Source organism: Canis lupus, chromosome 4 (genome assembly GCF_048164855.1).
Source record: "Canis lupus baileyi chromosome 4, mCanLup2.hap1, whole genome shotgun sequence".
Classification (NCBI taxonomy): Eukaryota; Metazoa; Chordata; class Mammalia; order Carnivora; family Canidae; genus Canis; species Canis lupus.
The window spans coordinates 73078595-73094703 of NC_132841.1; the positions used below are offsets into that span (position 1 = coordinate 73078595).

The following is a 16109-nucleotide window of genomic DNA, read 5'->3' on the forward strand; positions in this document are numbered from 1 at the left end:
GTATCATGCTGTACCCTAGTGAGAATGGTATTTCCTTTCTAATATATCGTACTATTTTAGAGAAACTAATTGATTAGAAAGGGCATAATTATTTAATTGGGTGATATGGATCTGTTGTTTTAATCTATTAAATCACAATAAGATCAGATTATCCCTTTAAAAGAAACTGGAAAGCACCTTTTTTTCCCTCATATGCTCTGGGATAAAAGCAGGATAAACATTCATATGAAACCTCAGTTGTATAGCGATAAACTTTTAGAGTAGGACTCATTTCTTTTACCTTTCCCCTATAAGTGGCCCCCCCCCCATTCTATCAGATTTGATTTTCTTTTGAAGGGTAGATGTAAGAAAACATACATAATTTATTTTGTAAAGGTTGCCCAATTTTCCAAACAAAAAAAACTTAATGGAAAAATGTCATTGTCTCATGGCAGGTAAAGAACAGTTTAAAATTACTGCTTTACAGTGTACATATTCTCTTTTTTTGAAAATACAGTTGATTTTTTTTTTCTAGGAAAAACACTCAAACTCATTTTACTGATCTGAGAGTTAATTTTGATTAATCAACAAATCTACTCAGTTTAGGTGAGACTACAAAGACATTTAAATTTTTGTTCATATAAACAAAATAAGCTTCATGAATTTGGCAGTTGGACAATATTCCTTAAACATGTCATAAAAACACTCATCAACAAAAGATTGACGAATTGAACTATATTAGAATTAAGAACGTCTGTTAATCATGACACCATTAATAAAAAAATAAAGGCAAGCCACAGAGTGAGGTATTTGCAGTACACCTATATCCAACAATGGACTTATGTCCAGAATATTGTAAAAATTCCTACAACTCAGTAAGAAAAGACAACTCAGTAGAAAAATTGCCAAAGTTCTGGACAGACATTTCACAGAAGAGGGTATCCAAATGGCTAACTGTATGGAAAAACATCCTTGACCTTATTATTCACGTGGAAAATGCAAATTAAAACTACATAATCTGATACCACACATACCCACCAGAATAGCTAAGATGCTAGTCTTACATACAGTATTGTTAGGGATAGTTTGGAAAGTTGTTTGGCAGTAACCTACCAAAGCTGAATATAGCACCAGCAGTTCCACTCTTAGGTATCATCCAACAGAATCGTAGAGACACAAATGTCTGCAACAAAAGACATGCTCAAAAATATATGTAACAGCATTACTTCCAGTAGTTAAAAACCCAGATGTCCATGAATAGAAGAGATCCATAAATTTTGGTATTTTCATACAATAGAAGTATATTCATACAGCAATGAAAATGAACACACTACTAACTAATAACCACGGATAATTGGTAGTAACCACGGATAAATTTCACAAGCATACTGTGAAGCAAAAGAAAGCTAGACACAAGCAGACCTCTGGTATTCTTCCATTTATATAAAGTTTAAGAAGACAGAGCTATTACTGCGATAGCTGACTGGCATTAGGATAGCGGCACGTATAGGAAGGAGGGGCCAGGAGCAGTGATTGGGAGAAGGCAGTGATAGAGCCCCTGAGGAGCCGGGCAACATTCGATTATTGATTTGGGTGATGAATACGCAAATGTGTTCAGTAAGCTATACACTACAAATTTGTGCCTCTTTATATTTTGTACTTAAGTAAAAACTATCCATGAAAATAGTTACATTCTTATTCGGTAATAGTACTTGTAATAACTCAACATTTTGTCATGAAAAAAGCCTGTGAGTTCTGTCAAGCCTGAACTTGTTCTCTCATAAATGTTTGAGTGAATGGTGAAATACTGGTGAAATATCCTGAATATTAGATTTTGATAATGTACCCAATGTTACTCTCTCAAACCGAAGAACCTGATTTTTAAAATCAAAGCCAAATGATCTGCCAGTTTCAGTAAAAATTAAGGTTTTTAAAGAAGCCATAATCTAAGGTTAAGGAAACTTTTAATATTTAATGAGATGTTTCTTTCTGCTCAGGGTGTGTGTTCGTTCTCGTTGTTGGGATGCCTGCATGGTTGTGGATGGAGGTACTTCTTTTGAGTTTAATGATGGAGCAATTGCTTCGATGATGATCGATAAAGAAGATGAGCTTCGAACTGTGCTTCTAGAACAATGAAAGATTTCCTCAGATGACAAATAAATTTTGATTACTGGGAAAATACTTTCACTGCAGAAACAGACTACCACTCATGAAACTACATATTTTGGTTATTATTGAGACTGGTTGGCCCTGGGCTTCAAAGGTGACCAAGAAAGTGAGATTTGTATTATTCTTTTGGATTCAGATAGAAAAGATTGCTTGCTATGTTAGAAAATGGATGGACTAAACTGATTTAGAATTGATACCAGTGAAATTTCTATATTGCTTACAGTTGGTATCCAATAGTACTGATATCTTCTTAAATTTAGAGAGGTAGGCTCAAATAAAGGAGTAAATGTTTAGGATTTGAAATTTCACTGTACAAGTTGTTTTTGTTTGTTTTTTTTTCCCCTTCCCTTTCCCAACTACAGAATTGGTCAGACCAAACAACTATCATGATTAGTGTATATTTTTTATAGTACCTAAAAATCAAGATTTTTAAAAATTTTGATGGAGAATTTTGATAAATCCTGACATTGACCTAATTGAAGTAGGTAAATGTGTTTTTTATATGTGCTTAGAATTTTCTAATTTCAGAGTACAATACTATTATGGCTCTATTGATTTAAGACGTTCAAACAATCGTTTTTGAAATTATCAATGTTTTCATTGGCTTTCAGGTTAATTTTGACAGTGCTGGAGGTGAAATACGTGTATCTGGACAAAATCATGATACTGTTACAAATGGATTATCCCATAGCTATTTTAGGTCATAGACAGGTTTTGTTTTGTTTTGAATGCTTTTGAATCTTAATAGATTTTTTCTATTTAAAACTCTAACATGGAATCAAAGACTAAAAGAATGAACATACTCTTTTAGGAGTTTGATAAAACCTTTAAAAAATATTTTCATCTAGTGTTAGGAGTAGTGTCAGAAAATGGATTCTTTAATAAATATGCAAAACATTAATTTTGGAATTGCCTTATTTTTAATATCATGGTAGTTTTCACCTCACTCATATTCCATGTTTCATACATTAGTTTGGAAGATAAAATGTTATGGCGCCCCCATCACTGTGAGAGTTCTTTTTAGTTTGAGAGGAAATTACCTAATTCTTGATCTACTTATAAGTAATCTTAGAATTTTTACAGAAAGCACCTATTGCTGCATTATGAGACAACTGGTATTCTCATGCCATTTACTCAGAGTTGTATCTTTTTTCACTTGCTGTTAAAAAGTTATTCAACATTGAAATATTTATTGAACACATAGCTTGTGCCATGTACTATGTCAGATGCTGGATATACGTTGATGAAGGAAACAGACTCTATTCTAAGAGAACTTGAGTCTAGTGAGCTCAAATTCTATGAAAACTAGGACGTATAATCAAATCGAGTGCTATTTAGTTTTGCCAACATTTTAACATGTTCTTGTCAAATTTTTAGATAAATGTTACTATACAAAGGTAACCTAGGTTTTGATGTATATCCAGAACAAGAATCTGTTTTTCTTTTTTTCAGAGTATGTGATAGACACTCAGAGCAGTGTTTACATGATGTATAAAAAAAAAAAAAAAAAAAATCGTGTTTTCCCAGAGCTGGATCTAGTTTTTGGCTTGATTTAAATTGATATACTGAAGATAACACTATGGTATGGAATTTCAGTTCTTTATAAAAAATTCTCTGAGGTTTAAAATACCTTCTTGACAAAAATGCCAATTCCATCTTTATATCAAGCAAATCTGATTGTCCAAAATGGTACCATATGTTTGTTAATATGTAATATATTAATAGGCAACCTGCTCTGTAAAATTGTTCATAAGCCATATTTTAAAAGTTTAAAAAATAGTTAATGTTCTCCATTTGCAGTATAACTTCTAACATTTCTGCTATGTGGTGGGGATTTATTTGGAAGAGACAAGAAGCAAAGGATATTACAATAGGAGAAATGTGTTTATGAATGAGTTAACCCTTTAATGGCAACTGTATGTGAATAAACATAATTAAACTAGTGTTATCTTTTTTTTTTAACTACATTTGTTTCCTTAACTGTTAACAGCATCATTATTGGAAAACCAGATTTTCCCGAAATACTATGTTTTAGGTCTTTTCCAATGCTGTGCCCTGTTGACTTCATTTACTGCTTATATTTCACCTAGAACTAGGACTTACTATATAAGCAAAGGGTAAAAGTACTTGTAAGTGCAGACTGCAGATAGGTTTGACCTACTATTTTTGATGCTCCACATGTATTTATATTCATAGCCCCAGTAAATCAAATCATATTAAATGTTTTACTAGCCTTTAAATATAAAGAATTTCCATTCATTTCGATTTTAAATATCAAAATATGTATAAAATCATTAGAACCAGTTAACACAAATTTTGTATCAAAGATTCACTTGGTGCACATGGAACATTCTTCAGAATAGATCACATATTAGGCCACAAAACAAGTCTCAACAGATTGAAAAAGATCAAAATCATACCATGCATCCAATCTAACCACAATTCTATGAAACTAGGAATTAGCCACAAGAAAAAAAATGGAGGTTAAATAACATGCTACTAAACAGTGATTGGGTCAACCAAGAAATCTTTGGAATGCAGCAAAAGCAAGTATAAGGGAAGTTTATAGCAATACAGGCCTACTTCAGGAAGCAAGAAAAAGCTCGGACAACCTAACTTTACACTTAAAAGATCTAGAAAAAGAAAAAACCCAAAACCAGCAGATGGAAGGAAATAATAAAAATCAGCAGAAATGACATAGAAACTAAAAAAAAAAAAAAAAAAAAATCAATGAAACAAGGAGCTACTTCTTTGAAAAGATTAGCAAAATTGGTAAATCTCTAGGCAGACTCCTAAAGAAATTACAAATGAGGGAGGAGAAATAACCATCAATACAAACCAATAGAAATAGAATATTATGAAAAATTAGAGGCCAACACATTGGACAACCTAGAAGAAATGGATAGATTTCTAGAAATATATAACCTACCAAAACTGAAGCAAAAAGAAAAAATTTGAACAGACCAATAATCAGCAACAAAGTTGAATCAGGAATCAAAAACTCCCAACAAACAAAAGTCCAGGGCCAGATGGTTTCAGAAATGAGTTCCACAATTCTTCTCAATCCAAAAAACAGGAAGGAAAAATTCTAAGTTCTTCCTATAACACCAATACCAAAACTAGATAAAGATAGCACAAAACAGAGAACTATAGGCCAATATCTGATGAACATAGATGCAAAAGTCCTCCACAAAATAATGGTAAACTGACAATACATTAAAAAAACCACCATGATCAAGTGGGATTTATACCCAAGGGTGGCTCAATATTCACCAATCAATCAACATGATAGATCATATCAATAAGAGGATAAAAAGCATATGCTCATTTTAATAGATGCAGAAAAAGCATCTGACAAAGTATAAGGTCCATTCATGATAACTCTGAAGAAAGTAGGTTTAGAGGAAACCTACCTCAATAAAGTCCATAGATGAAAAACCCACAGCAAACATCACACTTGGTGGGGAAAAACTGAGAGCCTTTCCCTTAAGGTCAGTAAAAGATGAGGATGTTCACCCTCACCACCTTTATTCAACATAGTACTGGAAATCCTAGCCACAGCCATCAGGCAAGATAAAGAAATAGAAGCCATCCAAATCGACACAGAAGAAGTAAAACTATTTGCAGATGGCATTATACTATATATAGAAAACCCTAAAGACTCCACCAAAAAATGACTAGAACTAATAAATTAATTCAGTAAAGTCACAGGATATAAAATCAATGTACAGAATCTGTTGCATTTCTATACACAAATAATTGCATGTGTAGAAAGAGAAAATAATTCAATTTACAGCTGCACCAAAAATAGTAAAGTACCTAGGAATAAACTTAACAAAGGTAAAAGACCTGTACTTTGAAAACTATAAAACACTGATCAAAGAAAGATGACACAAAGAAATGAAACGACATTCTCCATGCTCATGGGTTGGAAGAACAAATATTGGTAAAATGTCTATACTATACAAAGCAGTCTACAGATTTAATGCAATCCCTATCAAAATACCAACATCATTTTTTTTCTTTTTTTTTAATTTTTATTTATTTATGATAGAGAGAGGCAGAGACACAGGCAGAGGGAGAAGCAGACTCCATGCACCGGGAGGCCGACGTGGGAATCGATCCCGGGTCTCCAGGATTGCGCCCTCGGCCAAAGGCGGGCGCTAAACCGCTGCGCCACCCAGGGATCCCCCAACATCATTTTTCATAGAATAGACAAACTGTCCTAAAATTTGTATGGGACCAGAAAAGACCTGAAATAGCCAAAGCTATCTTGAAAAGGAGAAACAAAACTGGAGCTATCACAATTCCAGACTTTAAGTTACATTACAAAGCTGTAATAATCAAAACAGTATATAGTACTGGCACAAAAACACACATAGATCAATGGAACAGAACAGAAAACCTAGAAATAAACACAATTATACAGTCAATTAATCTTTAACAAAGACCTAGCTGGTCTAGCAGTGGTAGACACCATTTCTGGGTCTATGTAGCTAGCACTGCTTGCCTTGTCCTGCTTTAGTGATCTCCTGCAGACCTGATCCATCCAACCAGCCTGCCCTAGCAGGGGCCCCTCCAAATCTGCTCCCATGCCAGTACACCCAGTGGGTGGGTTTGGTCTGATCCAATGCTCTTCTCTCCCCAAAGTGGCTCCTTCCCTGGGGGAGCAGCCCAGCCTATCAGTGCATCCATAGCAACTGCAGCTGGGTGCTACAGCCAGCTGAGCTGGAGGTCTGCTTTACCCAGGAGCATGTACACAGCAACTGTGCCCTAGTCACAATAGGAAAGCACACACACCCCACATGTGACAACCCGGCAGTATCTGGTTCTGGTGATATGGGTAGGTTGCTCTTCTGAGCTCCACAGGACACCTGCTACATAAGACCACTCCTTCAAGACTAGGAGACCTAGCTGATCTACTTAATAGAAACACAGGCAAAATGAGATGACTGTATTTCAAATTAAGAAAAGACAAAACCTCAGAAAAAGAACTAAATGAAACAGAGGTAAGCAATCTAGTGATAAAGAGTTCAATGTAATAGTCATAAAGATATTTACCAAACTCGGAAGAAAAATGGATGAACACGAAACTTCAAGAAATATATAGAAAATGTAAAAAAAAAAAAAAAAAAAAAAAAAAAAAGCTGAAGAATAACAAAAAATACACTAGAGGGAATCAATAGCAGATTAGATTATGCAGAAGTAGTACCAGCATCTGGAAGACATGGTAGTGGAAATCACCCAAGCTGAACAAAAAGAAAAAAATTTTAATAAGAATGATTTAAAGGACCCTTTAGACAACATCAAGTATACTAACATTCAAGTTATAGGGCTCCCAGAGGAAAAGAGAGGGAGAGGGGACAGATAATTTATATGAAGAAATAATAACTGAAAACTTACAAACCTGAGGAAGGAAACACATCCAGGTTCAGGCTGCACAGAGAGCCCCAAACAAGATAAACCCAAGGAGGTCTACACCAAGACATAATAATAAAAACGTTAAAAAAACAAAACTCGGGATCCCTGGGTGGCTCAGTGCTTTAGCACCTGCCTTCGGCCCAGAGCGTGATCCTGGAGTCCTGGGATTGAGTCCCACAACAGGCTCCCTGCATGGAGCCTGCTTCTCCCTCTGCCTGTGTCTCTGCCTCTCTCTGTGTGTGTGTGTCTCGTGAATAAATAAATAAAATCTTAAAAAAAAAAAAACTAAACTAAAACTAAAGATAAAAAGAGAATCTTAAAAAAAGGAAAAAACCACTAGTTATGTACCCCCAAAAGATTATTAGCTGACTTTTCAGCAGAAACTTTGCAGGCCAGAGGGGAGTGGGTAAGATACATTATGTGCTGAAAGGAAGAAGAAACCTACAACCAGTGACACTATCTGGCAAGATTATCATTCAGAATTGGATAGAGAAAAATTTTCAGACAAAAGTTAAAGCAATCCACTAAGCCAGCCTTACAAGATATATTAAAGGAACTTAAGTGGAAAAGAAAAGACCATAACTAGAAGAAAATTATGAAAGAAAAAAAATCTCATAGGTAAAAGCAAACATATAGTAAAGGTAGTGGAGCAACCACTTATAAAGCTAGTAGGAGTAAATTAACTACATCTACAGTAATAGGGATATGTAAAGTATGAATGTCAAAGACAAAAGATGGGGGGAGTAAAAATGTATTTTTAGAATGCTTTCAAATATAAGCAACCACCAACTTAGAATAGACTGCTGTGTACATAGGTTGTTATATATAAATCTCATGGTAACCACAAACCAAAAATCTCTAACAGATATACCATAAGTAAAGAGAAAAGGGTCAAAACATAGCACTAAAAAAAGTTCTCAAAACACAAGTGAAGACAACAACCAAAGAAAGAATTACAAAATTAACCAGAAAACAATGAACAAAATGGCAATAATCACATACCTATCAATAATTACTTGAAATGTAATTTAACTTGTATGCTGCCTACAAGATACTTTCTTCAGACCAAAAGATGCACAAACTAAAAATGAAGGAATAGAAAGTTATTCCATATAAATGGAAATGAAAATAAAGCTGGGGTAGCAATACTTCTATCAGACAAAACAGACTTTAAAACAAAAACAGGGCGGCCCGGGTGTCTCAGTGGTTTAGTGCTGCCTTCAGCCCAGGGCCTGATCCTAGAGACCCGGGATTGAGTCCCACGTCAGACTCCCTGCATGGAGCCTGCTTCTCCCTCTGCCTGTGTCTCTGCCTCTCTCTTTCTCTCTCTCTGTCATGAATAAATAAATAAAATCTTTAAAAACAAAAACAAGAGACCAGGGCCTTACATAATGATATAGGGATCAGCCTAACAAGACAATATAACACAAATATTTATGCATCTAATACAGGAGCATGTAAATATATAAAGCAAATATTAACAGACACAAAAGGAGAAATTGACAGTAATACACTAATAGTAGGGACTTGAACACTGCACTTACATCAATGGATATATCATCCCCACAGATCATCAATAAGGAAACTGCTTTAAATGGCACATTATATAAGATGACTTGAGAGACATATACAGAACAGTTCATCTCAAAATAGGACAAACAATACATATTCTTTTCAAGTGCACATGGAACATTTTCCAGAACAGATCACGTTAGGCTATAAAACAAGTTTCAATAAGTTTAAGAAGAGTGAAATCCTAGCCAGCATCTTCTGTGACCACAACAGTATGAACATAGGTATTAATTACAGGGAAAAAAAAAAACTGGAAAAAATACAAGTACATGGAGGCTAAACAAAAACCAATGGGTCAATGAAGAAATCAATGGGTCAATCAATCAATCAATGAAGAAATCAGAAAATACCTAAAGATAAATGAAATTGGAAATAATACTCCAAAATCTGTAAGATACAGCAAAAGCACTTCTAAGGAAAGTTTGTAGTGATATAGGCCTACCTCAAGAGACAAGAATCTCAATCTAACTTTATAAGTAAAGGAGCTAGAAAAAGAAAAAACAAAACCCAAAGTTACTAGAAGGAAGGCAACAATAAAGACCAGAGTAGAAATAAATGAAATAAAGACTTAAAAAAATGAAAAAAAAATTAGGAGAAAAGAAAAAAATAATAAAGCAAACCAGAGAACTGGTTCTTTGAACTGATAATATTTATACACTTTTAGCCAGACTCAAGAAAAAGAGAGGGCCCAAATAAAATCAGAATCAGAATTCAAGGAGAAGTTACAACAGACACCACAAATAAGAGACTACTACGAATTATTATACACCAATTATTATACACCAATAATTAAAGTGGACAACCTTGAAAAACTGATAAATTTGTAGAAGCATATAATCCTCCAAGACTGAATCAGGAAGAAAGAGAAAACGTTAATAGACCAATTACTAGTAAAGAAATTGAATTAGTAATTAAAAAACTCCCAACAAATGGGAAGACTAGGACCAGATGGCTTTACAGGTAAATTTTAGCAAATATTTTTTTTAAAGTAAACACCTATCCCTTTCAGACTATTTAAGACATTGAAGTGGAGGGAACACTTACTTCCAAACTCATTCTACAAGGCCAAAACACTAACCTGATAACAAAACTAGACAAAGACACTATTGAACAAACAAAAATTACATACAGGCTGATATCCCTGACAAACATAGATGCAAAAACTCTCAACAAAATATTAGCAAACTGAATTCAACAATATATTAAAAAGGTCATATACTATGATGTGGGTTTATTCCAGAAATGCAAAGGTGTTTCAATACCCACAAATCAACCAACATGATATTACATTAACAAAAGATAAAAATCGTAAGATTAATAAATGACAAAGTTCAATATCCATTTATGACAAAACCCTTCAAAAAAGTTTATATAGAAGAAACCTCAACAGAATAAAAGCCAAACATGACAAACCCACAACTAACACCATAATCAAAACACAAAGCTTTTCTTCTAAGATAATTATGCCCACTCTCACCACTTTTACTCAATGTAGTATTCAAAATTCTAGAATCAAATGAGAAAATAAAATAAAATAAAATCACCCATACTGAAAAGGAAGAAGTAATATAGTCACTATTTGAAGATTACATGACACTATATATAGAAAACCCTAATATTCCACCAAAAAACTATCAGAATAAGTGATTTCAGAAAAGTTGGATAATACACAATATACAGAAGTCTGTTGTGTGCGTCTTCTGTCAAGATTTTTACTTATTTATTCATGAAAGACATAGAGAGGCAAAGACATAGGCAGAAGGAGAAGCGGGCTCCTCGAGGGGAGCCTGATGTGGGACTCGATCCCAGAATACCGGGATCACATCCTGAGCTGAAGGCAGATGCTCACTACTGAGCCATCCAGGCATCCCAAATCTTTTTCTATACACTAATAATAAATAATGTAAAAGAAAAATTAAGAAAAAAATCCCACTTATGGTTGTATCAAAAAGAATAAAATACCTAGAAATAGAAGTAAAAGAAACACTATGAAAACTATAAGGCGCTGATGAAAGAAATTAAAGATGACACAAATAGATGATATTCTGTGCTGTAGGATTAGAAGACTTAATGTTGTTAAAAAGTACATACTTCTCAAAGCAACCTATAGATTCAATGCAATCCCTATCAAAACACCAGTGGCATTTTCCATGGAATTAGAATACATAATCCTAAAATTTGTACAGAACCACAAAAGACCTGAACACAATCTTAGACAAAGAAGAACAAAGCTGGAGGTATCACTCTTGTATTTCAGGCTATACTCTAAAGCTATAGTAACCAAAGCAATATGGTACTGGCACAAAAACAGACACAAGATCAATGGAATAGGATAAGGGCCCAGAAATAAACCCATGCTTTTTTTTTTTTTTTTTAAATATTTTTTTCTTTATTTATTTATGATAGTCACACACACACAGAGAGAGAGAGAGAGAGGCAGAGGGAGAAGCAGGCTCCATGCACCGGGAGCCCGACGTGGGATTCGATCCCGGGTCTCCAGGATCGCGCCCTGGGCCAAAGGCAGGCGCCAAACCGCTGCGCCACCCAGGGATCCCTTTTTTTTTTTTTTTTTTTAAAAAAAACCATATTTATATGGTCAATTATAGTTGACCCTTGAACAATGAGGGGCTTAGGGGCACCGACCCCCCTGCCAGCACAACTTCTGACTCCTCCAAAACTTAACTCCTAATAGCCTACTATTGACTGAAAGCCCATAAACAGCTGATTGACACATATTTTGTATATGTATTATATATTGTATCCCCATAATAAGTAAGTCACAGAAAAGAAAATATTAAGGAAATCATAAGGAAAATACATACATTTACAGTATTACTATATTTATCAGTACCACAAATTTATGTTATCTGTTTACAAGACTAATCATTTGTCATTACTAACATCAATACTGTCTTATACAAAACACCATAAAGGTTACATATACTAACACTAAACACCAAAAGTGAAAAGATAATATAAAAAACACATTCATATTTATTTATAGGTATAATGATCCATGCGTTGATTACAAAGCAGCAGCAATATCATTGCTTTATTTACTAGCAATAAATACTAGTAAATACTAACCTATCTACTAGCAGCCTAGCATAAATAATATGATGGTGTCACAGTGCCCTAGCCTGTACACCAGTGAATGAAGGGCATTGCAAAATACATAGGGCATAGAGTATTACAGTCATATTCATAACACAGTATTGGAAACACGGACTTTTTTTTAAAAAAAACCACGTACCTTGATAATAGGCTGATAGTTTCTCCAATTTTAAGTAAGAGGCATACTGCACGGTAATTCTTCAAAAAGTTATAAAATAGCAATAATGTCAATTTTATATTAAATAGCACTCACCTTATGCCTACGTAAGGACAGGCTATCTACTATTTCCACAGGTTTTGCACATGACATCCTACCTTACAAATACTTAGGTGATGACGATGAAGACACACAAACTTATCAGTTTTTGCCATACAGTTAGATTTTCACACGGAGACACTCATACACCACAGATAAGTTTATTAACTGTGCTGGATTATTTTTATTCGTTAAATGGATCATCATAAAGGTCTTCATCCTCATCGTCTTCATGCTGAGTAGGAAGAGGAGGGCCTGGTCTTGCAGAGAGACGCTGGGGCAGCAAAATAGAAGGTGGAGAAGGTGGAGGGGAGACAGGACAGGTAGGCGCTCTAGTGTAACTTCAGTGAAAAACATAATTTCTGTCCTTTTCGTTTTTTCATTTTTCTTAAAGTGTTTCTATATAGTGCCAGTTTTCTTCCACCCTCTGCTTTCTTTTTTCAATGCTCATATCATAGAAAGGTCCATGTAGTTAAAGAGATCAAAAGCAATCTTAAAGAATCAGAACCCTTCTGCCTGTCTAATGTCAATTTGTTTTCTGGAACTGCTTCTTCTATGTCTTCATCATGCATTGGTTCAGAAGCGCTCATCTCCACAAGTCATCTTCAGTTAATTCCTCTGGTGTGGTGTCTATTAAGTTCATGGATTTCTCCAAAAACTGTATCTTGAAAGCCTACATCCCCCACCATTTTTTTTGCCATGTCCACAATCTCTTTATTTTTTTATTTTTTCCTTTTTTTTTTTTCACAATCTCTTTCATTCTTGATTGGCTCTGTTGTACATCCTGTGAAGTTATGCGTAACATCTGGACATGGTTTTCTCCAGCAAGAACTTGTTTAGTGCTGGATAGCTTTCATGGCTTTTTCTCTAACAAAGCCATCTTCGATGGTAAAATTCTCTTAGACTTTCATGATGTTCTTTCAGGGTTCTCTTGCACGGCACTGACAATCCTTTCCATCGAGACTGTGTGTAATAAGCCTTAAAGGTCATTATGGATCCCTGATCAAGAGACTGAATTAGGGACATTGTGTCAGGAGGCAAGTAGAGTGCTTCAAAAAACTCATGAGGTTCTGGATGGCCAGGGGCAAAAATAAACAAATGGAACTACATCAAAATAAACTTTCGTACAGCAAAGGGAACCATAAAAAACAAAAACAAAAACAAAAACAAACTAATGAATAGGAGATACTTGCAAATGACCTATCCAATAAAGGGTTAATATCCAAACTATATAAAGAGCTCACACAACTCAACACCAAAAATAATCTGATTAAAATGGGCAGAGGACCTGAACAGACATTTTTCCAAAGAAGACATACAGATGCTCAACAGACACACGAAAAGATGCTCAACATCACTTGTCATCAGGGAACTGCAAATTAAAATCACAAAATTAATCCTCACATTTTGGTGAGGATGTGAACAAAAGGAAGAAAAGGAAACCCTTGTAAATTGCTGATGGGAATGTCAGTTGAGGCAGCCAATATGGAAAAGAATGTGAAGGCTCCTCAAAAAATTAAAAATACAACTACCATGTGATGCAGCAAATCCACTTCTGAATATTTACTGGAGAAAACAAAAACACGAATTCAAAGATATATGCACCCTTACCTTATTGCAGCACTATTTACAATAACCAAAACATGGAAGCAACCGAAGTGTCTATCAATTGATGGATGGGCAAAGGTGTGGTAGACAATGCAATATCATTTACCTATAAAAATGAAATCTTAGGGATGCCTAGGTGGCTCATTGGTGGAGTTTCTGCTTCGCCTCAGGTCGTGATCCCACGGTTCCAGGATCGAGTCCCACATCAGGGTCCCTGCAGGGAGCCTGCTTCTCCATCTATGTCTCTGCTTCACTGTGTGTCTCTCATGAATAAATCTTTAAAAAATAAAATAAATGAAATCTTGCCATTGGTGACAACCTGGACAGACCTAAAGGGTATTACACCAAGTGAAAGTCAGATAGGGAAAGACAAATTCCATAGGATTTCACTTATATGTGTAATCTAAAAAAAGAAAAAAAAAAAACAGAAGCAAACTTACAAATAATAGAGAACAAACTGGTGGTTGCTCCAGGGGCAGAGGGATAGGGGGGTGGATGAAATAGGTGAAGGGGATTAAGAGGTATAAACTTCAAGTCATAAAATAAATCATAGAGATGAAAAGTACAGTTATAAGGAATATAGTCAATAATATTGTAATGTTGTATGGTGAGAGGTGGTGACTACACTTACCACAGTGAGCACTTGTGGAATCACTCCACTGTACACTCAAAACTTATGTCAACTGCACTTCAATTTAAGAAAGGACTTTAAGGGATCCCTGGGTGGCGCAGCAGTTTAGCGCCTGCCTTTGGCCCAGGGCGCGATCCTGGAGACCCGGGATCGAATCCCACATCGGGCTCCCGGTGCATGGAGCCTGCTTCTCCCTCTGCCTATGTCTCTGCCTCTCTCTCTCTCTCTCTGTGTGACTATCATAAATAAATAAAAATTTAAAAAAAAGTACTTTAAAAAAAAAGAGGTAATTGAGGATTTAAATCACTAAAAAATTCATTCAGTTTTGCCAATGTACCAATAATATGTGCATCATTATACTTAGGGATAGTACCTACCAAGACAATGCGTAAAAAAGATCCCAGGGATAATATGACATATAAATGATATAATGAAAAAAATTAAATTGGTGGGCGGGAAGGGATAACAGTAATATACAGATGAACTGCTGAGCTACAAGGAGAAATGGTTTCTTTCCAATGCAGTATATTCTCGACTTTAACATTAAAAATAAGCATGAGGGGATCAGGGCATAAGTCAACAAGAAGGCTTATTAAGTTTTCTACGTTAAGGAAAACATGAGTATTTGTTTTTAAGTGTCATGGACCTGAAGATACATTTTTAAGAAAATTACTGACAAAATAAAGAGGAACTAAAGAGAAAATTAGGAAAGAATATTTTAATTTGAATATTTTATAGGAATACTCAGTAAGGCATGGGTCGGAACTAATTCTATTCCTCTTTTTAAAAAAGATTTATTTATTAGAGAGAGAGAAAATGCAGCAGGGAAGGGCAGAGAGGAGGGAGAAAGAGTCACAAGCAGACTCCACACTGAACATGGAGCCCATCCTAGGACTTGATCTCACTACCATGGCAATATTACCTTCAGTCTAGGGCTTTTTGCTGCTGAACCTATGGAAATAGGGGACAGATTAATGAGAGTAAGATATATAGTATGAGCTGGTCCCGTCTATATTTAAAAAGTCCTACTAGCTGCCTTTTATTAGTACTTTAGTATATTAATCACTTGAATTTCAAATGTTTTATAAATGTTACTATTTTAGAAGCACTTTAAAGAATAAACCTGTACTTAGTACCTTCTCAGAAAGCATTCACACTATCATTTTAATTTGACAAAAAGCATATGATGTGGATGGAACAAAGGGGACCATTGTTGGGGTCCTTTTGTAGCCATAACCAGAGGGCTGGGACCAAAGACACCCCAGACGAAATGCTAATTTTAACCACAGTACTTAGGGAAAAAAAAAAAAAAAGAGAGAGAGAGGGAAAGAACAAAAGAATACAACTCAGCGGAAGTAC

General features: G+C 35.1%; 1 protein-coding gene across 4 annotated transcripts in view; it reads left to right on the forward strand.

Moving 5' to 3' along the window:
• Positions 1 to 4091, forward strand: part of NADK2 (NAD kinase 2, mitochondrial) — a 43750-nt gene extending 39659 nt beyond the window's left edge. For all 4 annotated transcript variants that reach the window (XM_072824883.1, XM_072824881.1, XM_072824882.1 and 1 more), the window contains one exon: positions 1977 to 4091. In XM_072824883.1, the coding sequence (XP_072680984.1) occupies positions 1977 to 2115 (139 nt within the window). In that variant the 3' untranslated portion in view covers positions 2116 to 4091. The remainder of the gene's footprint in view (positions 1 to 1976) is intronic.
• The last annotated feature ends 12018 nt before the right edge of the window (positions 4092 to 16109 follow it).